The 27,686-nt window shown below is 36.9% G+C and overlaps 1 protein-coding gene across 1 annotated transcript in view; it reads right to left on the bottom strand.

Annotated features, from left to right (window-relative positions):
* Positions 1-26,727, bottom strand: part of Nxph2 (neurexophilin 2) — a 125,138-nt gene extending 98,411 nt beyond the window's left edge. The window contains exon 1 of the mRNA XM_004836124.3: positions 26,170-26,727. Within this exon, the coding sequence (XP_004836181.1) occupies positions 26,170-26,220 (51 nt within the window). The 5' untranslated portion in view covers positions 26,221-26,727. The remainder of the gene's footprint in view (positions 1-26,169) is intronic.
* Positions 26,728-27,686: the final 959 nt, after the last annotated feature.

The raw sequence follows: 27,686 nt of genomic DNA, 5'->3' as shown, positions 1-27,686 counted from the left end.
GGGGAGGAAAGGAGAAAGGAGGAGAGTTGATCTCACTTTTTTATACAAGGATATTTTCAGAAATGTATTTGGAAATATTTCTATATTTATGACTTTTATTTTTATTCTCTTATGGTTTTGCTGAGTAGTTTTAAAATTTATTACAGTCCAAATTATTAATTTCCTCTCTTGTGGACTATGCTTTTGAATATAAAAATGTATTAATTAACATACCTAAGATCACTTAGAGTTTCTCCTATTTTGTTCTAGTTTTGTAGTTTGCAATATTATGTTGGGTCTATGGTACATTTTGAGTCAACTTTTATGAAAGGTGTAAGGTCTGTGTCTAGGTATGTTTGTTGCACATGGATGCCCAATTGTTCCAGCATCATGTGTTAAAAAACAGTCCTTTCTCCACTGAATTACTTTACTTTTGTTCCTTTTTCAAAGATTAGCTGACTATACGTGATCTATTTCTGGGGTCTCTAATTGTTTGTGTTGGCTATTCTAGGTCTTTACCTTTCTGTATAAAATTTAGGAACAGTTAGCCAATATCATATAATAGCTTTCAGGGATTTTTAACTTGTGTTGTACTGGTAGAAATGACATTCTAACAATACTTTGTCTTTGAATCCATGAATATATACTACTTTCCATTTATTTACTTCTTTGTTTTCTTTTGTTGGTGTTTTGTAGTTTTTCACATATAAATCCTTTAATACATTTTTAGATTTATACTTAAGTACAGTGGTACCTTGGTTCACAAACTTAATTCATTCTATAATTCTGGAGAAGATGGCCATGTTTGTGTTTGAGCAGGAAAGATGGCTACAATTGTGTTTGTCACTCGATGTAGAGTTCACAAACAAAACCAAAAGTTTTCCAAAACACTTCTGTTTTCAAAACAAATTATTTGCAAACAAAAACATTCATGAACTGAGGTACTAATATGTTTCATTATTTTTGATGCTGTTGCAAATTGCATTTTCAAAATTTCAAATTCCAAAGCTTTTTTTCTGGTATACAGGAAAGAAATAAGCTTTTGTATATTAGTTGTATTCTGAAGCCATTTATAATCACTTATTAGTCCCAGGATGTTTTGCAGCTGTTGTTGAGTCTTTGGAATTTTACAGGTACAGAATCATGTAATCTGTGAATCGAGACAGTTTTATTTTTCTTTTCTAATATGAATGCCATCTATTTCCTGTTCTAGTCTTTTGGGGTAGAATTTCTAATATAGTGTTTAATCAAACCTATAAACATGTCAGTCTTTCCTTATCAGGATCTGACCTTTTTCTGAGAACTGGCCCATTGATGGGAGTTAGGTATCATTTTTCTTGCATAAACTACACTTCCTTTAAGATTTCCAGTGCCAGTTTCTTTAAGTACCTCAAAATGAACATATTTGCAAAGCAATCTTGAGGCAGAATATGCCTAGTATTTTTGGAATTCTTTTTGCCTTTTTTTCCCCACTTGATTTGCCTATACTTAATTTTCCAGCTAGTAGGTAGAAATGGTAAACCAATTATGTGAATTAAGAGGTAATTTGCTATGTTAAGTCATAGCTTTAATATTTGGACCAATAAACAACTGAAGCAACAATCAATAGCTATGAGGCCCACTCATTTTAATAAATAAGTTTTCACACTAAATAAAGTGATGTAAACATATTATTCCATTTTATTTTGTAGAAATGTGGCTGTCTATATAAACCAAAACAGTATAACTTTAATATAAAAGACAGTGTGGATTTTAACTACCACAATACAAGGCTACTTGTGAAAGGAAACTAGCAGTTTACAAGAATTATGCTGGCCACTTCACAGAGATTCCATTAATTTAAGCAAACCATAAAGTTCTATGAGGCAAGAAATATACTTTATATTTCCTTATATTCCCCACTGCGATGGCTTTATAATGGGTCAGTTTGGCTGGGCTGAACTAAATTTCAGACTTTTCTTTCTGCACATGAAGATAGGAAGGCTACAAGATAGATAGGTTATTGTGAGCTTTGGAAGGCAGAAGGAGGGGATCTGCCATTCTGCAGCTTGAACATGCTGCTGGCCTGCTGCACCAACATAAAGGAGCAGCTGGTTCTGCAGTCACCTTCCCTCCCCTTGGATCTTACTATGCCTTTGTTGACTCCTGGGCCAGGCATCAGTATTTAACTCCTTAGGAAAGTCCTTAGTTTATGTATTCTGAAGATTATCTTTGTAATCAAAGTCAGAGGTTTAAAAAAGCTAACAGATTTGAGTTCATCCTTTTAGGGTTCTAGTTCGTATTTTTCAGTCGTTGGCTGCTGGTGATATCTTTCTTAAGGCCTGCCCTAGATTTCAAACTCCAGTACCAGAGAGACTGATTAACCAGGCTCCAAACTGCAAACTGACTCAAACAAGTGTCAGAGAAATACAGGTTCTTTGAAATATCTAGAGGCTGCAGCAGAGTACACCTACACAGTATTTCCATCTAGATGTCCTCTGAAAGTTTCATGTGGTCATTGGTGGATCTAGGGTATGTGATGCTGAGATTAAATGTGTGATACTGGGTTTAAGTGTGTGATGTGGGGATTAAGGGTGCCCCACCCAGGTGTGGGTGGTATCACCCAAAGGGTAGGTAGCCTGGATGAATCATAAAGGCAGGCTTGGTTGCTGTTGCTAGCTGCTTCTTTGCTGCTGCTTGCTGCTTGCTGCCTTCTACCTGCCATGCCACATCATGGACTGTTTCTGTTCTGTGATACCACTCTGCCATGCCACCCTTCCTTGAAGCCAACCAACTAGGAACTGAACCATCTACAAACTGTGAGCCAAAATAAACCTTTCCTCCTTTAACTAGTGGTTGTTGAGTATTTTGTCACAGCCATGAGAAAAGTAACTAAGATATGTATCTATATATAAATGCCTATCATCTATCTATCTATCTATCTATCTATCTATCTATCTATCTACTATCTATCTATGTATCATCTCCTACTTGTTCTGCTTGCCTGATTGAGCCCTGACTGATACACACATCAATGAACTTTCTCCCAGAGTCAGGTGAGTGACAGGAATAGTGGCCCAAAGATCATCATTGTTAAGATGTGGCTTTCTGCAGCCATGCTAATGAGAAACAGAGAGGCATACAGATAAACTGGAATAAAACTGTTAAAACCTGCAGAGACTAAAATTTTTAAGGAATTTTTTTTCATCTCCTAAATCCACAGATTGAATCTCATAAGAGGCCAAAGACTAGAAAAAATGAAAACTATCACTAAGGCTTTATCTTTAGCTTTTTTGAAAAAGCTAAACACTAATTTTAAATGCTACTTATTTGAGCTTTATAACAGCATTAAATAGTATCACCAAGTAACTATCCAAGATTCTAGGAGACCTCTGGTTGAATTCTTCTTTGGTCCTGGGGATCATTTTCCTCTGTATTTGTGAAATTAATGTAGAATCATAGAACTTTAGGCCTAAAAAGAACTTTAAAGTTTATATAATATCTCATCGTTATAGGAAAACAATGAGGTTTAATGATATTGTGACTTGCTTTGGGCCACCTGGGTAATCAATAAGAAGAGCCAAGCTAAAGTTCAATTTCCTGTTCTGAACCCTGTTTAAAAACAAGTGTTTCTGTGTCTGACTCATGCATCTACCTGTGATCAAGCCTTGTAAACTCTTGAAATAAGCCTTTGGTTAAAACATGCCCTGTCTAACTAGCTCATGCCCGAAGTTTGTCAAATCATATGCATGCAGTTGCAAATTTTCCAGCTCTGAAAATGTGGAGACTCATAATTAGAAATCAGAGATCTGTAGACCTATTCTCTTGACTTGTTTACCATATCTGGAGAAATTCACAATCATCAGACTAGGCTTACACTCGATGCACCTTACCAAGAGTACTATCAAATAGTTTACTCAAGCTGAGTGTGGTAGTGCATACCTGTAATATCAGCATTCTGAGAGACTGAGATAGGAGTACAGCAAGTTTGAAGCCATTCTGGGTAACCCATTGAGACCCTGACTTAAAATAAAAAATAGGCTAGAGAAAAGCTCAGTGTGAAGGCTCTCAGCACAGAGACTTAAAGAAGCATGGATTCAAGAAAATCAGAGTCCTGAGATAGGCAGGTTGATACAGAGGCTGAGTAAAATGGAGGCTCAGGCTTTGTCTATCATTTCTCTCTGCATTCTTAACATGTAGGTCTCTCTCCATGTGTACTGCCTCATAGCCATGGCATGGCTCCTGCATCCCCTCGCCACAAATCTAGACTACAAGGAGAAGGTTAAAAAGGGGAAAAATGTCAAAGAGGCATACTAGGAAAATTTATTCTTATCTCAAACAAATAAGAGAAGGTTTCTTGAAAGTAGCACTTAGTAAATTTCTACTTGTATACCTGTTAGGACTTATTTCTAGATGTTCCCCCAATACTCCATGCACTCATAGGTGGGGCTTTTCAGAGGTGGCTAGATCTAGGGTGTGTGAATATGGATTAAGGGTGTGTGATAACTAAATTGGTTTAGCATAGTGCTGGGTGTGGATAATGGGAAATCTCATCCTGGGTCAGGGTGGCACCAGCCAATAGGTTTGTAGTCTGGATGAACTATAAAGAGCAAGATGGAAGGTGGGCTGCTTGCTGCCTCCTTCCTGCCATGCTATGGACTGTTTCTCCTCTGCCATACCCCTCTGTCATGCCACCTTGCAATGGAGCCAGATGACTATGGACTGAAACCTCCACAAACTGAGCTAAAATAAACTTTTCTCCTTTAATTTGTGTCAATATTTTGTTCCAACAATGAGAGAAGTAACTAAGACAGTACCATTGGCCATACCTGTGTTGTATAAATCTTTTTGAACTGGAATTTTACAAAGAACAAAGAGGTTATGGATAGAAATTAAGTCAACCATCCAGAAGTATCTGCCACACACTCCTGTGCCGATATTCACTGACAAAATATTAAGTCAATTCTAAATAAGGTTCAAAATTCAAAAACTTACTTTTAGAATTTCTTTTCAAATAAAAAAGGTAAAACTCATTAAGTTTGTTCAGTCCCAAAGAATCGAGAAAATGAACTCTACATTAAGTAAATACCCATGTATCTAGGATGACACAGCAATGACAGTTTCCTCATTTACTAACAAGCAACAGTAAACTTGTCTGTAAATCATTCTCTTTGTTCCCTGCTATATATTCTATCGGTCACCACACTCAATGTCTGCTCAAGCTTTAACATCATGCACCCTGACCTTTTAAAACAAAAGAACTACATGTTAGAAACATGTTCATGAATGGTGAAAGCCTGAAGTTATGTACTACATAATCTAGTGAATCATGCCTCATCCTCTACATGAAAGTTTCACTTTGGAGGAGAAATGTCAGGATCCTTAGGTAACAATTTTATTGTATCTAGAAGATTTTTTTCTGAAGCTAAGTAGAACAATGTTCCTTCAGGCTAATATTTCTAAAATTGTTATCTTTAATACTGCATTTGGGAATCATTTACATGCTGCTTAAAATTCAGGGCCCCATCTTAAAATTATAGTATCTATCTCCTAGGCAGGAGTCCAAGAACTTGTACTTTTAACAATCTTTTCAGGTCATTGTATACTAAAATTTGAGAACTACTTTCTTGAATTAATACACCAGATTCACGGACTGAGTGGACAGGCTGACAGAGTTTCCAGTTAGAGCAGCTGTGGATCTTATCTCTGAAGCCAAATGCTGGAGGGAGAAGAATTATTTCAATTCTTCACAGGAACTGAGTTTCCTTAGCCAAGCAAGTATGCAGGGCAAGAGCAGTCACCTGACTGAAGCCAGGCTTTATAAACACAAGATGCAGACTATTGATAACTGTGCTGCATAAACTTCTATCCTAAGAGAATTTTCAGGGTGAAGAAGCTAACTTTACCTGGAGCTCAAGATTCACATAGGACCAAAGCTTATGTCCAAACCTACTCTTGCTATCTGGCTCAAACTTCATATCCATTTGAGCATAACCAGCCCACTTGTTTTCCGTACTTGAGCTGTGCCTAGCCTCAACTAATTCTTTCATCCATGCATTCTCTAAAACATTCTCTGGCCACAATGGCTAGGCCCTTTGCCAAATGTGTTCTCTGACCTGTGTTGCCTGAGTTTACCCATCACCTATTCTGTCAATTGCTCCAACAACAGGCAGACTTGACACCAAGTTTCCTGTTCTGGTCTCCAGTAGTTAGAATCATGGCACATTCTCAGTCACATTTATCCATCAGAGCTATTCGATGTTATTTAGCTGCATTTCCTTATGGCTTTGAAATTTCTTTGATTTACTAATACATCTGCTGTGCCTCCTGTTGGTTTTAAGCAAGAAGCAGAAGCAAGTTCTGTGGCACAGAAGTGAGTGCTATTCTGAGAGAGTTTGTTGGAAATCTGATGGGGGTTTCCTGTGCCATTTGAAGCTGAGAAAGGAAGATCCTGTCTTGGGCTTTAGTATTGAAGTACATCTTCTTCCACCCCCCAAAGTTCACTAAAATAAAGTTGAGAAAGTGATTTTTCTGGCCCTTTACAGAAATAAGAATATTTAGCATTCAAGGATTCTGATTGAAGTATATATTTAAAGCAAAATACCTTTCATTTTATGTATTCAAATGTATGTATTATTTGAATACTTAAATTTATGAAAAGGTTGGCAGATTTAGTTAACAAGGAATTTAGAACCTCTGAGATATAGAAAATGAAAAGCCAGGTGTCAGAAGCTAACCATGGAAATTATGGTAGGTGTTCAACTATGTCAAGAGAGGAAGGCAAAATACAAAAATATTGTCACATTTCAGAGTATAAGGTGAAATACACAGAATTCTGGATTATTAGTTTGGTTAAATCCCAGGTCACATAAGGGTCAGGCACAAAATGGACATAGAGGATTTTCTGGATTAGTGAATTACAGGACAGTGTACACAGAAAGCAGCCAGGACAAGATAGTCCTCAGAGAACAAGGTTAGCAGGAATTTCTGTTGGAAATCATATCAAGCAGATTTAGACCTGAGTGTATATGAGCAGACATGAGGATAAAAGTCACCAGTCTTGCTTTGTCTATAATGTATCTCCTAGCTTATCCCTGCTATCTCTGGAGATGAAAACTATGTTCTATTATGGCATCATCATGAGTCAGCACTTGAGATCATAAGGACCCACTAGCCATTTTTCTTACATCATCAAAAAAACTACTTTATGCCAATACGGGCACATCATGATTCACACATTACCCAGGATCTTCTAACATCCCAAAATTCTTAGTAAAAATCTTCAAATATCTCATAGTAACATTCAAAGTTCACAGCATTTGCCTACTGCAGGAACTAATAAAATATTTTTCATCCACCGCAGACATTTCATTTAATAACTTAGATAATGTAGCTTTGGTTTTGTATCACCTCAATATAAATCCAAGACAACAAATCAAAACCAAAAGCTATTGGAAGGAATCTGCAGAATTACTTGGTCACCTTCACCATGTCAATTCTGTTTTACTAATATAAATGTGATAAAATATGTAGGAAGAGTTTCTAATTGCCCAATATTTTCCTTGTTTAGAGCCCAGAACAATAGTCGTTCCTGGGTAACAGCATAACTCTCTTCCTTGACAACCTTGGATGGGACGTGTAGACAATCAGTGGAGCTATGAGCTGTGTCCAGTGTAAACAGTAACAGTCTGCAAGAGATGCACTTCGACTGAACATAGATCTGCCCACTGGATGTGCCTAATCCTTTAACATATTGAGAAGAGATACCATCTCCTCCACACCTATTCTTGGCTCCTTGAGTCTGGGTGTGCCTACTTATCAACATCAGTATCTCCCTATAGGGACAGTGGGAGAGATTGGAGATGACCTATTGTTAGAAGAAAGTTACACGACTTATAGGCAGGTATGTGATGGCTGTCAAAATCACCTGAGGTTTTGAAATTTTTCAGGATCACTCACAAAATAATCATCTGAACAATAAATAAAAATTTGACACATGGTGATGGGAGTTTGAAAAGACAGTAAACCGAACTGTTTTAAGAAAATGTCCTTGGTACATATCAACAAATTAAACCTATTATCAAAAATATGAAAATAAATAGGAAAATTAATGCAGATAAGCATTAAATTATTAGAATTATACAATAGATCAGGAATCTTGATCATAAATTAAAAATTGCTGACTTGACTAAATCTTTATTTTTATGGTATTTTTTCTTCAAACAATTCAATCTAAACTTGAGAAATAATATTTATTTCCTATGTTATTTATTTCACTAGTCACATAAATACTAGTATATTATATAGTAAAACTACACGGCATATTGTGATAGAAACATGAGTCAGTAACCATGATACAATATTCTAAAGGTGATGTTGGTGAATAAATGTCTAATTTTATTTTGCAGCTATTTATATTAACTTCCAAAGCAAATTAACCACTTCTCTGGGTGCTAAAAATATCCTTTTTCTGTCTCAGTAGAAGACAGCATTGAAAGAATCGGAGCAAAAAATAACAGTTTATTTTAGCACAATGTTTTAATGTAGGTATAAAAGTACTGTCCCAAAAGATCCTAATGATAATATTATTAAAATAAGAGAAGTTTTCTATATAAACTCAGAGCTCCAAAACAAAAAACCCTCAGGCACACTTTGAAGGAGAGCAATGACACCGAGGGATTAGAATCAGAGTGTCACCCAAACTTTCCTCTGGCTCTGAAGAATAGACTCTCAGAGGAGTTATTGAGTGATTTTTTTCACTAGCTCATTCATTCATTCATTCATTCATGCATGGATTCTTTCATTAATTAATTCATTCAAGTATTTATCTGATGCCAACTTTGTGGATGGCTTGCGAAGTTATAGACTTTGACATCCACATTCTGTGTTCATATATTTTACCTGAATTAAATGGAATATATAAAGATGTGCACCCACAATTACAAGACCATGAGATAAAAGCTACAGTGGAAGTATACATAGGGTATATAAGAGTCCAAGGAGAAGCATTTCCTATACTTTTGGAGAAAGCTTGCCAAATACTGGAAAACATTCATGACTTGAGGTATTACTCCTCTTGAGTCATTGACAGTGTAATCAGTGTACTTCATCTCTTTCTCGAGGGGCTGGCTTATACTCCACCCATGTGGAGCTCCAAAAGCATCACGAATTCATAAACCGAAGACAGCTAAGAGACCATAGGGCACAAGTGTTCCCAAAGCTGGCTGAGCCTTGTTATCACCTGGTGTCTTGGCTCCAGGCCAGAGACACTAATACAGCATGCCTGAAGATTCTAAAAATGGTGCCTCACATGGCTGTTGTAACTGATCCATGGACCACCTTTTGGGAATCACTGAATCCAACCACCTGAATTTTCAGAAGGGAAAGTGTAGAGGAAATTCATATTCACAGAATTCAAATGATTTCACCAATTTATCATTATAATCACATTGGAACAGAAATATCTGATAAATGAATTTCTAGTCCAAATACTGAGAAAAAGTACTTCCAAAATAAACAACATAAGCCATATATAGTAGAACTACTCATGAAAGAGTACGAAGTCAAGAACTATGAATATATAATGGGAGAGAAAACTTTAAAGAAACTAGGTTTAGTAGAGACACATTGCAATTGATTTATAAATAGGCTCTATAATTCTTCATATGAAAAATGTAAAAAGAAACTCTCATTCTTTAAATAAAATTTATCAGGAAAGATATTTTTGTTCCTAGGAATATATTCTAAGGAAAAGCGTAGCATGATGCCATACCTATTGTAGAATCTTAAACTGTTGACTAAATGAATAAAAATGTGATTGTAAGTATTACCAAAACAATGCTTTTCAACAGTTATTCCCTACATTAACCTTTGACAGAAGCTAAGATTATATTAGTAAATAATGGTTTGTTTAAGCATTTGTACAGGAAAGGCTTGTAGCATAATCTAGGTCTATAATTTTTAAAGTAGGGATAAAACATCTTCCTGCTTTTCATGTGGTGAGAAATTCAGTAGGAGAGTATTATCTGTGTGCCAATATGAATGCATATGTATAAAAGCACATGTAGAAAGGAGCTGGCCTATCTGGATGCCCCTGGTGCATGACTTTGATGGCTACAGGAGCCTATGTGGAGGTTGATACTCCACATATATAAAGAGACTGAGCTGCAGCCCACTGAGGTTCTCAGACTTTACTTCAAGAAGTAAGGTCGTTATTTTTGCATAACTATAATTTCAGGAAAATGTACTTGAAATTTTAACACCCGTAGGGATTCTGTTTATACCATATTTACCTCCAGGGGATAAGACACAACTCTCACAGGGGACCATCATAGGCACATTTTCTATAAAAAATGAGAATTGCCTTGAAGGAAAAACTGAAATGCATTCCAATGTAGAAGAATGTTATTCATATAGTTCATAAAAAAGTAATTTTACATATCAGTAAACTTCAAAATCCCCAATTTTTAAATAAATAAAAAGTACAATCTATCTCCTAAGCAATGACTTTAGTAATTATAAGGGCATTTTTAAAGTCACAAATACATTAAGTAAAATTTTACACTCCAAGCTACTACCATCCAGTTTTTTTTTTAATCCAAAATACAACTTGAGTTTGACATAAACTCTTTGAAGAATATTTATTTTAACTGTAACAAATATTCATGTCACATGTGATTTAATTCACGTATTTTATTAACTAATATTTATAATTGCTATTTTCAGGTTTTTTTGCTGTCTTCTACAAAGTAATTTTTCTCTCATTACTGAATTTTATAATATGGAAATTAGAAATTAGAATCACTAAAGCTTTCTGACCCAGCCCTAACAACTGGTTAGTTTTGTACCTGAGGCAAAATGAATGCCTGACAATTTCTATTAGATAGGAAAATCTTGTCCAGGTGAGGAATATCAGGGGTATCATTCATCATTTATTTCCCTTAAAAAGAAAAATTTGTCAAATAGAGATGTGGGCACAGAGCCAGAAGGAGTTGGCACTCAAAAATTGGCTGAATGGAACTGAACTGAAGGAAATTTGCCTGAATTAGAAAAAAATAGTGTTTTTGCAAACAACATGTCTACGCGAAATGCTGACTCCCTTCCCAAAGAGGTCACTTGATTAAAATTTTCATATAGCCAGGAAGCATCTACAGATGAGATTCTCCACTAGGACACTTTTGTTCCTTAGGAGACATTTTTGGCTATCACAGTGGGAGTACTACTGACATCTCCAGGAAGAGGCCAAGGAATGTTGTTACCCGCCTACAATGCACAGGATAACTCCGTGACAAAGGGTGATCCAGCCCAAAATGACAACAGTATTGATGCTGGGAACCCTTCCCCTGCAGCACAACATCACAGATGGCTTTGCCTTTCCACTCTTAGTGAAATAGAACCCATGGCATCCTGAGAAGTCTTTATCTTTCTTTCCCTATGATCACCTTTATTTTGAAATTTACAGAGTCATGAAGATTTGTCAAAAGCACTACAGAAAAAGAAGCCTATTTTTAAGTCAAATATGAAACACAAAATCATACAGTAAACAAATGTACTGAATTTTAGTTATATTATTTTGAGCTCTTCTACTATTTGCTAACTTTTAACACTTTATGTTTGTTCCTTTTTTTTTAGTAGCTGGGATCGAACTCGTGGCCTTGTGCATTAGACACCTTCTACTAACTTCTTCTTCCTTTTTTTTTTTTTGGTACTGGGGATCAAACTTGGGACCTTGTGCTTGTGAGGCAGGCAGCAGGCAGAGGAACCACTGAGCTAAATCCCCGGCCCTCCATTAAGTTTTTACTATGTAAGATGAGGAACCTGGTGTGCTCAACTAAATCACCTCCTATATTTCTTTCAACACCAGCTTCTTATAGTTCATCATAATGTGATTCACAGCAGAATAGTTCACATTTTGATGTTGGATATTACACTCCATTCTTAAGGTATATTTAAATAATTCAGACTTTGTGTATAAGGCCAGTTCTAACTCAGCAAATTAACAAATATCATTTATGTAAGTGAGATTATTTTAGTGGTATATCTTCTAGAGCCACAATGTGACTGTGACATCATCATGACCCAGGCAAAGACCACCAAAGTGACAAAGAACCAACTGCTGAGCCCTATTTTGTTATTCAGTAAAAGCACAATTTGCATTTTCTTCTGAGATAATCAGGGGCCTAAAAGTAGTTTCTGCTAAAACCCTTGACTCTTGGTTGGGCTTGATCTTCATTTTTGTAATTTTATTAATTTTAAACTTGGGATACAGGTATGTTACTCATTTAGAAAAAGTTGACAGAACAAAGTTGATTAGCTCTAGATTTACCTAGCCTATTTTCTTCCCTTCAAGATGGAGAACATCAACATCAGCGTAACTGAAGTAATTTTCAGGATTGAGGAGGACATCCCATTACTACACTTTTACAATGCCCAGTTCCAAACCCTTCCCGCTTGGAGCACTGCTTAAACATTTCCCATCATGGTCCTGAACCAGTAGCCACTCGGATTTCAGGGAAAGCAGAGCCTCATCCGACCGAAACCACCAAAAACAGAAGTTATCATATCATGGGAATGGAAACGCCCCATAATCCATGAGGATCCCTCCAGAGTTGCAAGATCAGGTCTGAGACAGTGATTGACTCCACCCCAGCCCACTACAATACCTGTAAAACCTGTCTCCATTCTTTTTTTTTCTTTTTTTTTTTTGGTACCAGGGATCGAACTCGGGCCCTTGCGCTTGCAAGGGAAGCGACTGAACCACTGAGCTAAATCCCCGGCCCTTGTCTGCATTCTTTTGTGGGCCAGTCAGTCTCAGTACCTGCATCAGAGTCAGCCCCTGCTAGCTACTGGAGCTGATGTCCTTTCCCTCTCTTGTCTCATTTTCCAATTAAAGCTTCTGCCTGTAAGTTCATACTGTTGCTTTAGTTTTAATTTCCATTTCTATTAAAGCAAGGACCCTCACTAGCCAGTGCTACCTGTACCACACAAGGAAACGGAACCCCAGGGCTCCCAGTGTCAGAGGCTGAGTCATGCTAAGACTTGGCTGCAACTGTGCCCCACCTCATTCCTCTGTTCTGCATTCCCTTCCTGCTTTGAAGCACCCCTTTGAAGAGTTTTCTACATGGAGAGAGCAGTAACTCCTCTGAAATGCTTCCAAGTCCTGAATGTCATTTGCTTTCTCTGATTTCCCCCTTTCTTTGTCCTCTCACTTTACCTTTCATATTTGATTGATAATTTGGCCTTTGGTTCAATATCCCTTTTCCTCAAAACTTTGATAAGCTTCTCACATCTAGTGTGGTTAATGAGACATGCATTTGATTTGTCAGTAATCTATCTTGTTTCTCTGAAAGCTTCTAGGATTTTCTGTTTTATCATTTGAGCGCAGAAATTTCAACACAATTTTTTATGTCAGCCGATTCAACATTTTCCCTCTGTCCTTTCCCTCATTGCCTCTGTCATCTTTAGAAGAGCTTTCCTTTGGACTTTCTGAATGTATTGTCTGTATCTCTTAACTCTTCTCTCACATTTTCCATTTTGGTTATTTTGCCCTATGTTATAGGAAATTTCCACGACTTTACCTTACAATTTACCAGCAAGTTCTTTGTCCTTATTATAAAAGTTCCAGTCTTCTTGATGTTTCTCTTTCAACAGTTACATATTTTATTACTAAGAACTACTTCTTTTTCCCTGGTCCATCTTTCTTCACAGCTGTTCTTATTTTCAGGACATGGTATCTTCTTGACACTTTGAGAATACTACTTGTGAGTATTTAGAATTATAATCTCTTCCTTGCATTATTAGTTTCCTCCAGAGTAAGTTGTTCTGTATTTGCTTTGTCTTTTTTGTTTGTTTATTTATTATTTTATCCTTGATGATTGGTGATCTTTGATGTCTACAGCCTTTTATGGGTTGAAGATCATGTGGATTCATGGGGAAAACTGGAATGGGTCTTCCCTGTAGTTATTTGAGTCTCCATCTCTAATAGTAATCTTTCTTTGGCTAAAGTGTTCCAATGGATTCTAAAAGGAACACATACTGGTGATTCCCTAGCATGTATGGAGTAATCCATCAGAATCCCACCCGTCTCAAGCCAAAGGATATAACTCAAGCAGACCCTCTCAAGCAGCACATGGCATCTATAAAATGAAGCAAGAATCAGGGGGTTAAAAGGTGTGGATAATTCATAACTTCCTGATACCTAGATTCTCTGGATTCTCTTGCAGCCACAACTGGTTCTTCAAGCTTTCCTGTGAGCTGTCCCATTTCAATGAACTTCTCTGCTTTTATTAGTCAGAGTCATTTTTTGTTGCTTGCACACAAAGAACCTTCGCTGGTACAAGTGGAAAGGAAAATTGACATTTGTCAACCAGTGCTATGGCAGGCAATTTATATTTTTGTGCATGATCATCATAACTCTTTGAGATAGCTGTAATTATCATTATTTTATAAAGAAAGAAAAGAGATAAGTAGATTTATTAACTTGTCCAAATTGTCAGAGAAAATGCTAAAATCCAATTCAGTCTGACACCTAAACCTATGCTTTCCCCTACACTCTGAAGTATTCACAGAGCATTAAAGATACAGGCCTACCTGTACTCAGGAGTATGTGATGAATGCTGGAAGAGAAATTTAAGAACAGAAAAACCAGGAAGAGGAATTTAGATCCAATGTGTTAAAAAGAGACAAAAAGTGAATTTAAACCTCATTCTTATTAGTGGGGTGGCATAGTAAGTCAAGAGAATTTAAGAATGATGATTCTGTGATTTGTGGAATGAATCTGTAAGACTTATGTTGGAATAAGGTAGACAGGTAGGAGGACGTGATAATGAATGATGAAATGACAAAGGATGGAGAGGAAAAGATACTTTACAGAGGAATTTGGAAGGAAATTTTGCAGGATTTTGTGACTGAATGGATACTATGGAAGATGAGGGAGGGTGAGCCAAAAATGAGTACACAACTTCTAATGAATTCATGAGCATTTGATGAATTCATTTACTTTGCCTCCCTTTCCAACATCCAAAGAAATGTGGTAGAAATGCAAAAATAAGAATAAATACATAGGGGTACTGATAACAGAAAAGGATTGTAAGAGTCCATGAAATTTGAGATTCTCTGGAAGGCATAAGAAGAGTGAATCAGAATGACGACAGAAAAGCCAGACATGCTCTTCAACCTGTAGCTAAACAAAGGCAAAAGAGAATAGCACCTGAGCAGGAAACTGGGACTTATCCTCACAGCACTTCCTTTCCCACCACCAGATTATCACAGCAGAGGCTGGGAATGAAGCAGGAAATCGAGCAGCACCAGGAGGCAGCCGCATCCTCCACTGAGGGTGTGGATACTCATCCCCTGTGCAAGGCTTCATTTGGCCTGGACTGCAGAGTAACTTCTCTATGGAATTTGTCATAGAAGTCTTCTATTTACAGTGCTAGATGTAGAGAGAGCGTGAAGGCAGCCCCTCAGCTTCTTTTGTTCCAAAACAATTAATACAAACTGAAGAAGTACAGTACATACATTCACAATTATCCTGCATATTTAAAAATTAAGGTAATAACACATATAATTTCATGCTAAATAAATCTGAAAATATATAAAGACGCAAAATTTTCTTTAAAAATTAATAAAAGGGATTCAAAAGTGGTTGAAGTAAAACCCTGAATGGGTGAGTAGCCAAGAGGGAAATGAAAACCTGCTAAATGATCTCTCCAAAACCAAAAAGGCTCAAATGGATGAAAATTATTCCCAACAAATTTCCAAGGGGAAAACAATCTTCACCTATTTTAACGTCTCTCAAAATGGAGAGGGAAAAATTATAAGTCTTTGTAATCATGATCCTGGCATAACTTGGTATGGTGCAAAACTTAGTATGTCTCACCTTTGCTATATTTCACTTATGAATATAGCATCAGTAGTATTAAGTGAAATGATAATGATGTAAAAATGCTGTATTAAATATAGATAATTTCAACTTTATGAAAACAGCTTAACATATTCTTGAATAAACCCATCCATAAATAAAAAACAGTAAATCTATTCATAAGTAAAAAAACACACAGACTTACATGTAAAAATTATACGATTGAGAGAGATACTAAAAAGTACCTGAAATCAGTCTCTATTCTTGATGCAAATTGATTTTTAGGTGGAATGTGAAAGTATATTCTTAATGATAGATTATGTAACAGAAACAGCAAATTTCATGTTTACTAAACTTTTCATTAAAGTTGGAAATATGAGAAAAATGCCTAATTTCAGTTTTATTTAATATTTTGAAGGATGTATCCACTACATTAGGAGAATAAATTTTAAAATGAGATAAAATCTTCAAAGGAAAAATCAAATACAAGTATATTTGATTGTGTAGATATAAAATACAGGAGAATCAAATAAAATTATTAGAACTAATAATTGAGTTCAGAATTAGAACAGATTCAAACAAAAATAAACAAAAATCACTTCTGTGTACACCAGAAAAAAAATTTAAATGTCAGGTATAAAAAAAATACATAACAACACTGTAATATCCAGGAATAATAGACAAGATAAAATTGTGAATGAACAATATTAAAAAACTATAAATGTTTAAAAGCTGTAAAAAGAGTTAAAATATGAAGGATTTTAAAAAGGATATCCACAAAATAAACATAAATGTTATCAAGTATAAACATACATTTTATATTCATAAATAATATACAACAGATTGGAAAAACAATGAGAGATTTTCCCGCAATAGATTAGCATGTTTAGCAAAAATATCAATGTTCATGTAGAGATATAGCTATGTACGTTCATTATGAGTAGTACTATATATTGTTACAATCATTTAGGAAAAATTTATATTTATATGAATCAAATCATGGCATTGAGCTAGTATCTTCACTTGTAAGAATTTGTTTTATAGACATACACTGTACTTACAAATGTATTGTGGAATTTTCAAAATATTCAGGACTTATTAAATACATTATGGCACATCAGTGGATTCAAACATGAATTCCCAAAACACAAATTACTCTAGATACTATTAAAAATATTTCACTGCATTTTAAAACCATGTTATACAACATTATGTTGCACATGATATTATGATAAAAGCACACATATCCTTAAAATCTGGAAAGATAGATGTTATCTCTTCATAGTGATTATTCCTGAGTGTGAAGATGTGGTGGCAGAAAGCAGGTAGAAGTAGTTATTAAAATTCCCTGGATGATGAAAAAAATTTAAGTAGAAATAGGTTGGGGTCCCTAGAAGCAGATGCTGAGGAAAGGGTGTGAGTGTAAGTGATTTATAACTGAAGCACTTCTAGAAGAGTCTGATACAGGAGTGGGGCGGCAGGTGATAGGATGGGAAAAAGCCATGAAACTGTATGGTCTGAGACAAAGCCTCAAGGACAATGTTTTGGCCCTCCTCCCACAGGGACACACTGGAGTATCTGTTCCACCTCAATGCTGCTCAGATGCTGGGCAAAGTAGCTGGGCTTTGCACACTGTGACATCTGCTGTCATTACAGTCGAGATTTTGCCAGGGGAAGCAAACAGCACCTGTGGTTGAGTGCATTTTAGCAAAATGCGTATTCAAAGAGGAGCCCTGGGTGAAGATCCAACAATATCCACTATACTATGCTACATTTATAATAAAATATGTACTTTCATAAAATCTAGGAAAGACCAAGAGCAATAGCAGTATAATACTAGAAAAGCGAAATTATCAATATTTTCACATCCTGCAATCTGGCCACCTATTAAACAGTGGGAGGGGCAGGGGAAAGGAAAGAAGGGAAAGGAAAAATGATGAGAAATGGAAAAAATGGAAATAAAGTCTTTATAAATAGGGAAGGGTGGAGGGCGTGAAGGGAGGGCTAGGAATGGGGAAAAAATAAGAACCAAGATGCATTATGTAAAGGTACAATTCCCAATGAGAAATGTAATTGTGTTGTATACCTACAATGTACCAATAAAAGAATTTAATTAAAAAAATAAAAAAATAAAAAATAAAAAAAACACTGTTCCATGTCCACCAGCTTCTTCCACTTGTTCTTTAGAAAACCAGGACTAAGCTGCCATTGAGCCTCTGCTTTTCATCTGTCCCATCTGGAATGGTACAGAAGAGATCTTAAGAAGTTAGAGAAACTCTGAAACCTGCTGCTGATCCTAAGGCAGCCCCATTGTTCTGTCATCAACTTAACGTGAAAGCTGCATATAAGCTGGAACATGTGGCAAGTAGACTTTGTGAGGATAAACCTGAAAGAGAACTCAGGGTAAGGGAAGTGCTCCAAGAACCATTTATCCTGTTTAACTTCTTTGACTTATAGAAAACCTTGTTTAAAATATCCCTTGAATGAGTGGGTTTGGGTGTCTACCTCAGTATGATTTCTACACAGAAGAGGGCATTTCACCCTCAAATCTGTGATTCTGGGTGTCAATGATGTGCACCTAGATAGGTGCTCAACATGGACTCCTCAATCTGCTAAAAACCGATGTTGCCATGAACTAGGTACTGAACTGAGTGGACAATTCGATCTTTACTGTTAGTATGACTACGATCTATCTCAGAAATCTTTGGTGTTTTTGTTTCTTCACTTGTAAAACAGACACAATGATTGTTCTTTTTATTTTCCAGAGCTGTTGTGAAGATGACCGTGAAATCAAATACATGAATGAATTTTGTAAACTCACATAGTACTTTACACTACATCACTTCTCTTAGTACAGACAGAACTCCAGACATCAAAACTAGAGAGGTGATGATTTCAAGTTCTAAATCCATGAATGTTAAAAGGAACTTGCTCAGAAAAGGTGTGTGTGGCTTTGGACATGCTGAGCAGGAGTTCATAGTAAAACATATAAGCCAAATCGAATAATAAATTAAAGAAATATAGGCTTGGAGCCTGACCAATGGGATAGAAACTGAGGTACGAATTTGAGAGTCAGCAACACAGGAGCAACAAGTGAATCCAAGACTGGAAAACATGAAAACTATACCTCTATTTCCATTTTGATAGCCATGTTTCTTAAATCACTCCCAATTATCTGCTCTCTGAACTATCTAGTTGCAGAATATTTTTAATATATATTATTGCTATTATTACTACAAAATGTTAAACGGTTATTTTCAGGCCTTATTCACTTATTGCATATATTAATCAATCAAAATATGCAGACTCTTAATTCAACAGCTATCATTTTCAGCTAAGTCTACACACAAAAGAGGAATACAAGTCTGGTTTTTTTTATGGTTCTGGAACTCAAACTCAGGCCCTTGCACTTGCGAAGCAGGCATGGCACCACTGAGCTAAATCCCTGGCTAAATATAAGTCTGGAAAATAAATCGTACTCATTATCAACTGCCATATAAACTACATATGGGGTTTTTCCCTTAAATAATCTACACTATTTCTTATATTATTGTTTTCAGTGAATAAACATACATGCCATATAATGTAAGGTAAATTAATGAGACTTAAAATTGTCATTTTATGACAATCTTTAAAATCATAATCTTACATATTCTTGTATAAAGAACCTTATGTAGATTTTTTACTGCTTTTGAAGCACTTTATTTGCCCCCCAACAATAATATCACAAAGTCGTGTTTCATTTTGAAAGATTTTTGTAGTGTTTATAGTTGGACTGAACTTCGTGTTTCACACAAAGTTTACAGCCAATGATGATGTTCTCCATGTTGGATAGCTTTCACATGCTAGCATTTGCTGTTGGTGCTGTTGCTGTTGGTTTTATTTTTAAAACTTTGTAACATTTACAAATGAACTCATAAAACCTCTGGAGTTAAAAGTGTGTCTGACTTAAATAGGCTGTATTGTACCAATGCTTACAAAACTCACTTGCTAGGTTTCTAGTTGAAGAACAGCATTAAGCTGTAATGTTTCTTAATAATTAGAATTTAATTGAGAGTCAATTTACTTTTTATTTAAATTGAAGCAATAACTAGATTTTAATACTTTATAAATTTAAAATGATGTAAAGGGGAAAACCCTGAATATAACATTTTGATTTTAATTTTATTGATTTTGCTGATTATGTGTTTAATAAATGCTCATCAGTTCTTTTTGCTTAGTAGCACCAAATTTTCCTTTCACATAAGAAGAGATTTCAAATCTAAGTATATGTGTCATTTGTATGTGGTTAACAGCATAAATACCTGTAAACCAATTAAACCAATTATATGTGTGTGTAAGAAATAGCTTATATTGTATAGTAACTAAAGATGTAATTCACAAAAGGAAAGATCCAGAACCACTGTTTTATATTTTAAAAGAGATGTTAGAAATAATTTCTCATCTACTTTATCATTAATTACATCATTTTTGAGATAAGAGTCTGAGGCTGGGAGATGATCTGCAGGAATCACTTAGGTACGTATTCATGCGAGCCAAGACCGCACACACCACACTCACACACTGGGATCGCTTCTGTTTTGTTTTCTGTTACATCCTCACTGCTTGCTATAGTCTCAGGGGAAGTCTGGGTGAAAATAGATAATAGGTAAATATCCACTAGATGTTCATTTATCTAGAAATAGAGCTCAAGCCTTTCAAAATCAATACATTTCCAATACAGAAATGGAAACATTTAAAATGCCCTTCTTTATCATTTACTCTTATTCGGAGACTATAATGTGATAAATCATGTGAAAGAAACTTGAATATGCAAATTTAATGCACCATTATCATCATTATTGTTTGAGTTTATAAATATTTCAGTTCTCTTACTATACACCTATACATTTAAGAAAGGAAAAATTGACAAGAATAGCAGCCTTGAAGACAACTATTTGAAATTCTTAAACCAGCTGATTAGGAAAAAAGAAATATTTCCTAAAGCACTTGAGTTAAAGTAATAAAATCATTTTAATGGCAGTTCTATGAAGAAACAATTTTTCATTGAATACTGATTACATAGTATAAGGAACCAAACACTTGTTTGATATTGTATCTAGATTTTCACAGATTAAAATAACAAAACACAAATTTTTTAATCAATCATATCTTAGAATTTTTTCTGTAATATCAAAATGTATACTGTAAATTATTTTAGATCACTTTTTATTGAGCAGGATTTTAAAATAAAGAATGGTGTTATCATCCATACCATCAGTCATATCACCAGTAACAAATATTCTAAATAAGACTGTTGGTAAATTGTCATAAAATATTGTTTAGGACACCTGAATATGACATAATTTAAAATATTTATGATAAAATAGGTTTTCAAATAACGAGACTACAATAAATACATGAATTGGAAATTATCTAAAATAATTTAAAAATATTACCACTTACATGACAACGTGTGAGAGTCAAAACTGTAAGATTTTTGTCTGTGAATTTAGTCATTAGGTCAATAATGGAGAAATTAGTTTGCTAAATAACCGTCCTGCATATTATAAGGATACCTAGAGAGTTACTTCACATGAGTGAGTGCCCAGAATCATTTGAAGCAATTTTTTCAAGCACCTTTAAAATAACTGACTTCCAAATCAAGATATTAAATGCCAACTTCTAACCCTAACCGGCAATAATGCTTATGGCAGAGATAGAAATTAGATTCTGCACAGAAATGCTGACACAGCCTTAGCTGTAGGCACTTGAGTGTGAAGCTATAATTTTTTTTTCAAATCTTACCCAGCAAAGCTTCAGGTAAAGGAGTTCACAGAATATGTAAACAGTAAGAGACAGTTTGGAGCTTTTATAAAATCACAAACCTATGACACATTTATATTCACCTTTGATTGCTACCACTAAATGACTTAAATTGCTCAAAACACATTGACTATCTCTTTAATGTTATGGTGTTATGATATTTAGTATTATAAAAGTATACATCAAAAAATCATGTTGTACGCAACAAAATAGATATTTCCTAAATCATTCTATGTGCAAGAACTATACACTTTAAGCTGACAATGTAAACCTCTGAAAGGTTTTGCAAAAAAGCCTTCTGCCTTATTTAGCACTCTGACCACTAATCTGAAACGATTAAAAAAAAAAGAAAATTAAGAGGAAAAAAAGAACAAAGATCAAGCAAGCTTTTCTTTTTCATTCGGAAATCTATCAGCCAAAAAAACCCCCCAAAAATGTTAGCAAGAAGGTCCATTTCCTATGGTGAAGGCATTTAAAACTGGACCAGGTAGCAAAATCTCATGATAGGCCAAGGGACACAACTTTTACTGGAATGTGGTGTCTGGAAACAAGAATGTAATTATTATGGAACAAATGTGTAAACATTGCATTGTTTCTCTTGTGTGAGAAATCAAAAGGGTAAATAAGGACCACAGTATATACTAAACATTGGGAAATAGGAAGAAAATGTTTAAATGGAAAGCGGCATGGGAGAGGGAAGGGGGAAAGAAAGAAAGGAAAAAGAAAAAAGAAAAATAGAAGGAAAAATGGAAACAAAGCTTTTGTAAATAAGGAGCGAGCAGAAGAAGGGTTGAAGAGAGGGGAGGGGACTGGGAAAAGAGAACAATCAATTCTGTCATGTACAGGTGCAAATTCCCTAGATCAATGTTATCATTATGTATATCTAAAGTGTACCAATAAAATTAATTTGAAAAAATAAAGCTTACAGAAAGTAAATTTAAAAAGAACTTAATTATTTAATCAAATTCATAGTTTTAAAAATCTAAGATAATAATACTCATGATGGTGAGTTAATTTTAAAACTTAGCTAAGCCTTAAGTTGTAGCCATGATAATGGTGTTTTTTCTTTCTCCTTTTCATTGTCATCTAAGCAACAGACTCACAATGGAAAATGCTCTTTTGATGCTTATTGATCATGACTGTATGAGAGAAATTGTGACTTTTGAATGGGAGATAGTTATCACTTATGGTATATACAGAGCAAGAAATAAAGTATGAATGTCACACTAAACAAATGTTAAAATTATTCATTTGCTAACATAAGCATAAATAAACAAGTTCATGAGATAATATTTAGATGTGGTTAAAAGATGTACTTAAAATGGTATCATACAACACAACTGTTTTGATTTTATAATTGTTTATGTTTACAGTTTTATAATTTGTTTATAGTTTTATTTTGTTTATACTTTGATAGGTAAAAATTTGCTCATATTACTTTTAACTTATTTTTTAAACTCAGCATTGTATTACAGTAAAAGAAGTTGAAATGCATAACAAATTTATTTAAAAATCTTTGTTAAATTTTATCTTAAACTAGAGATAATCATTTAAATTCATATCTAACCTTTTTACAGTCTGCATTTTACTTAAAAGTAAATTCATTTTATTAGTTATAAATTATCAAGTAAATCTGTGAGAAGCTGACATCCGGTGAAGTCTTTGCCTTGTATCTAATTGTGGAACAACATTCATTTGGCTATAATATTAATTCAAAATGCTAATTTTTCTTCATTAGCATGGCAGAAAGAAAAAAAGTTATTAATATTTTTATTAATATTTTATTAATATGTTGTTAAATAAGGATATCAAGAAAACAATATATATGTATGATGAGTATTTAAATTTTGCAAATGCCTAGTAGTCACATTAATTATGTATAGCAACCTCTGTTAAAAAGGCTGGACACAGACCAGGAAAAATGGCAAAGGGAGGTAGCATACACATATTCTTTGCAGGCTATCTGTGACATCAGTTTAGCTTATTGTTTCCTTAAAAGTATTAAATGTCACAAAATAAGTACAAAACATTCTAGTTATTCAGAGTATTATATAGTTGGTGACTTATTTGGGTCCAACCCCTTGTTATGGTTTTCAGTTGACACAGGTAATTTTTATAAAATTAAGTTTTCAAAATGCTTAAATGAATCTACTGCTTATTTAAAATATTTAACATTTTGTAAAAAGTATGTTCTTCAGGCTGACTATGCTAATAGAAAAGTAAAAATCATTTTCAACAATAAGTCCACCCTCCAACATGTACATATACATATATGTATATATTTATGGCAGATTTTATATGGCAGATCTTTTGAGAATATATGGTTCCTAGAAAATTAGAAGGCTGCTTTTTAATAAGAAATATTTTTATCCACTTCTTGTTAGAATTTAACAAAGAAGTTCAATATTGGTTGAAAAAGGCAGAACAAAACAATGAAACATCCAGAAGAGGAAATTATATGTCCTTTTTGACATCTGCAGGGGTGGGGCATGTAATGGGACTCAGGAATGTTTCAATTTAGATCTGACCTGCTCAGTTACTCTGTTTTCTTTCCACATTCTAACAACCCCCTTGTGTTATGAGGCTGGAAACAGCTCTAAGAATGTGGAGAATGCAGACAGCCTTTTACTGTCCAGGAGGATGGCAGTGTAAGGCTTGTGTGCTTATCACAGAGCTGCAGCTCCCCACCTCACTTACCATGACAAAGTGCTCCAGGAAGAAAAAACATTACAACCCCAGCACAATCCTAAAATGGATTAGAATTTGACATAAGCTTCCTTAAAAACGAATCAATCAATCCATGCAGTAATATTAGAATCTAGCTGTTAAGGAAGGTGCACAATCTCTTCAAGATGCATTTTCTATTTCCTATCGACTAGGTGTGTGGGTGGGGGGTCTAACAGTTTCAACATAGTAGCTGATAGGAGAACTCTTACCTAACACATCTCCAAATGTATGTCCTCATCTTTAAGAACCTAACACTGCTTAAGGAGCAAATACACAAAATGTAAAAATTAACGACCTAAGTTTCATGAAGATATTCTGAAGATCTCCACGTGCCTGATTTTCCTAGGCTTTTCCTTACACACACAAACACACGTATAAATGCTACTTTCTTGGGTCATCTGTTTGGGAATTTAGATTAAAAATTTTAAAAAGCAAGAGATAATAAAGATTAATGTAGCATATATTTTTGATGCATAAGGCCTTAGATATAACATTTGTTTTAACATGCCGTACAATGCATTCTGGCTTACTCGAGGACATCTGGAATACTTTTGCATTTCCTTTTGGATGGTTTTTACTGCTGTGCAGGTAAAGTTAATTTCTATTGTAACAAGAACGGAGGCCAGGCCCTTCCATGGCCTCTCTTTTAGAGTCCTTTCCACTTTCAGCACTTGCAAAGTGCCTCTGGCTTTGCAATAGCATTTTATAGAGAAATTTCGATACATTATTTAATTTTTCCCTCTGAAAGGAATGCTTGGGTTCTTGAATCTAGTTTTTAACAACCCAGAGCTAAATGGATAAAATCTTAACTATGAAGACCAAAAAAAAAAAAAAAAAAAAAAAAAGCACCTTGGCATTGGGAGAAATCCCTTCAGAGCCCTGTATCAGGACAGGTGTCAAGAGACCAGGAGAAATCCCAGAGAGGCAGACCAAGCCAAACCAGTCCCCTTCTACCATGCTATTCAAAAGTTTTTTGTTGAAGGTCTTACCTTGGATCTACCTTAAACATAATTAACTAGCACCCAGCACACAGGTATAAAAGGAAGGAGAGCGTGGCTATCTCTGGGAAATGCAACAGTCACAAGGTGAATAGAGCCCCAGTGTCGCTGGGAAACCTCACAGGAGCTTTTTATACTCTTCACATTCCTCCGAGAAGACCTTTGGAGATGCGTGAGATGTGGCTTCTACGTGAACACGGGCGTGAAAGTTACATCTTGGGTTCCCATCTGGCAGAAAACCCCATCCCACTCCCCAGGGCCAGAAGGAAAACCAGTGAAATTCAAGCTGCCCCTAAAATCGGTCTTTTGCCTAAGTTTTACCTCATCAATGTGCCACTATCATCTGGTCCTTCAAACTAGAACGCATCGTATTCCTTCAAAGAAGTGTCAGGGCATCTGGGCAAAACACCACGGGAAAATGAAACGCCACCAAGCCTCTGGGTCTCTGGGCTGCAGGGAGGTCGCCCAAGCCATCCTCATCCTATCCATGACCCCCATTCCCTCACAGACCGCTTTTCAATGAAACTTTTTTTTTTGGCACCATCTACTTGGCCACTTCCTGCCTACTTTCTCCCAGCCTTCAAATCTCAACCGTGGCTAAGCCCTTCAGGCGCCTCGCCTCTAGGTCCCCTCTATTAGAGACCCCAGCTCCCTTGAACCCCTAAAACGATCCAAAACCCCCTCAACTCCTTGCGCCCCTTATCCCTATCCCGGTTCTCAAGCCGCCCCAGGCTTCGCTTCCGAGCCACCCACCCACAGGCGCGACTTTCCCGCCGAAACGCGTCCCCGGCGCGTGGGGAGGCGCGCGGGCAGGGCACTCACCAGCTGCAGCAAGCCCGGGACCACGACGAGGGGCAGCGGCCGCAGGTGCATGGTGCCGGCTGGCGCGGCTTCTCACGAGCTGCTCGCCTTCGCCTGCTTCTCGCGCATCTCCACTTGGGGGGCAGGACGGAGGACGCCAGGGACGGAGCGCGGCACTTCCCTCCCGGAATCCAAGTGCAGCGCTGAGCCGCGCGGCGCAGGCGGGTGGGCGGGTGGGAGGGCGGGAGCTGCCTCTCTGGGCCCCCGCGAGCCCCTCCACGGAGGGGGCCGGCAAAGAGCGAGCCAAGCCCTGGAGCTCCCGCAGGCTGAGTCGGGTTCCTGCCGCGCCCGAGACTCAGGCTGGGTTGGAGTCGGGGTGAGCGTGGGGGGCGCCGGAGGGCTGGAGGCGGCGGCTCTGGAGCTCGGGTGCTGGGTTCCCGCGCAAGGCTGGTCTCTGGATCCCGCCCGGCCAGGTGGCTGCCCTAGCAGATTGGAGCGTGCCCGGCCAGCTGGCGCCTCGGACCCAGCGAGGTCGGATGTCTCCTCCGGTTCCCGCCCAGCAGAGGGCTGGTCCGGACTGCTAGGCAGTACCAGGCTCCCTGGCCACTCCTGTTTTGGCTGGGGGATTTTAGGGGCGGGGGTGGTGGTGGGTGGTGGGAGGAGAGAAGAGTTCTCCTTGGATGGATGCTAGGAGTGCTTGGGAGTTTGTAGGAAAAGGTGTTGGCGGGTGGTGGTGGTGGTGGTGGTGGTGGTGGTGGTAGTGGTGGTGGTAGTGGTGTGTGTGCTGAGAGCAGGAAAGGCTGAGGGGTGAAGGGCTGGAGCACGGCGCCCCCCATCCCAGCCCCGAGAGCGCCCTATTTGGCCAGAGATGCTGCTGGCAGGGCTGGAGGGTTTTCTGGGGTACCGAAGTAGTGGGGACCTCGAGGGGTGGTCGGGACAGGGCAGTAAGAAACAGCACTGGTGTCAGTTTACTGAGGTTTGGAAATGATATAGGCAGCCAGGGTTCAGGAGACCCACCGAGCAGAGCGCCGGTACTTTCTGCCCTAGGGCAGGAGTGGCCGGGCTGCAGCCTCGGAGGACTCAGGAATCTTAGAGAGGGAGACCTTGGAGGTCAGCGATGCTGCAGACCTGTGTGTCTCCTGGAGACCTCCTTCATCTTTATTTTCCTGCTGGACAGTTGAGTGGAAAAGTCAAGGAAACGGAAGACGAGAGTTCAGGCACCATTCATTAACCCCGTTATTGAACAGATGGGAAATCCAAGGTCCAAAAAGGTAAATTCACTCCTCCAGAATGAGTCTAGGCTACTTTAGTGGAATAGCAAGGGCATGCGAGCCCTTCAGTGTGGAGAGGCAAAGCTCTTATGGAAGGAAAACATTGAGTCAGGGAAGGAGATTGATTCCCAACAACTGATTCCCAAGCTTTAAATAATAGAAAGGGACAAAAAGAACTTTGTTTTGGTAATCTGAAGACCAAAAAGAAAATGTTTCCTTCTCCTCATTATACTACCTCAAGTCCAAAAAAAGAAACAAATGGTCCAG

This window comes from Heterocephalus glaber, unplaced genomic scaffold (assembly GCF_053883595.1).
Source record: "Heterocephalus glaber isolate CG9 unplaced genomic scaffold, H.glaber_assembly_v1.0 deba00000347, whole genome shotgun sequence".
NCBI classification, from domain to species: Eukaryota; Metazoa; Chordata; class Mammalia; order Rodentia; family Bathyergidae; genus Heterocephalus; species Heterocephalus glaber.
Note: the sequence above shows the minus strand (reverse complement) of the source record. Positions and strands in the feature narration are given on the sequence as shown.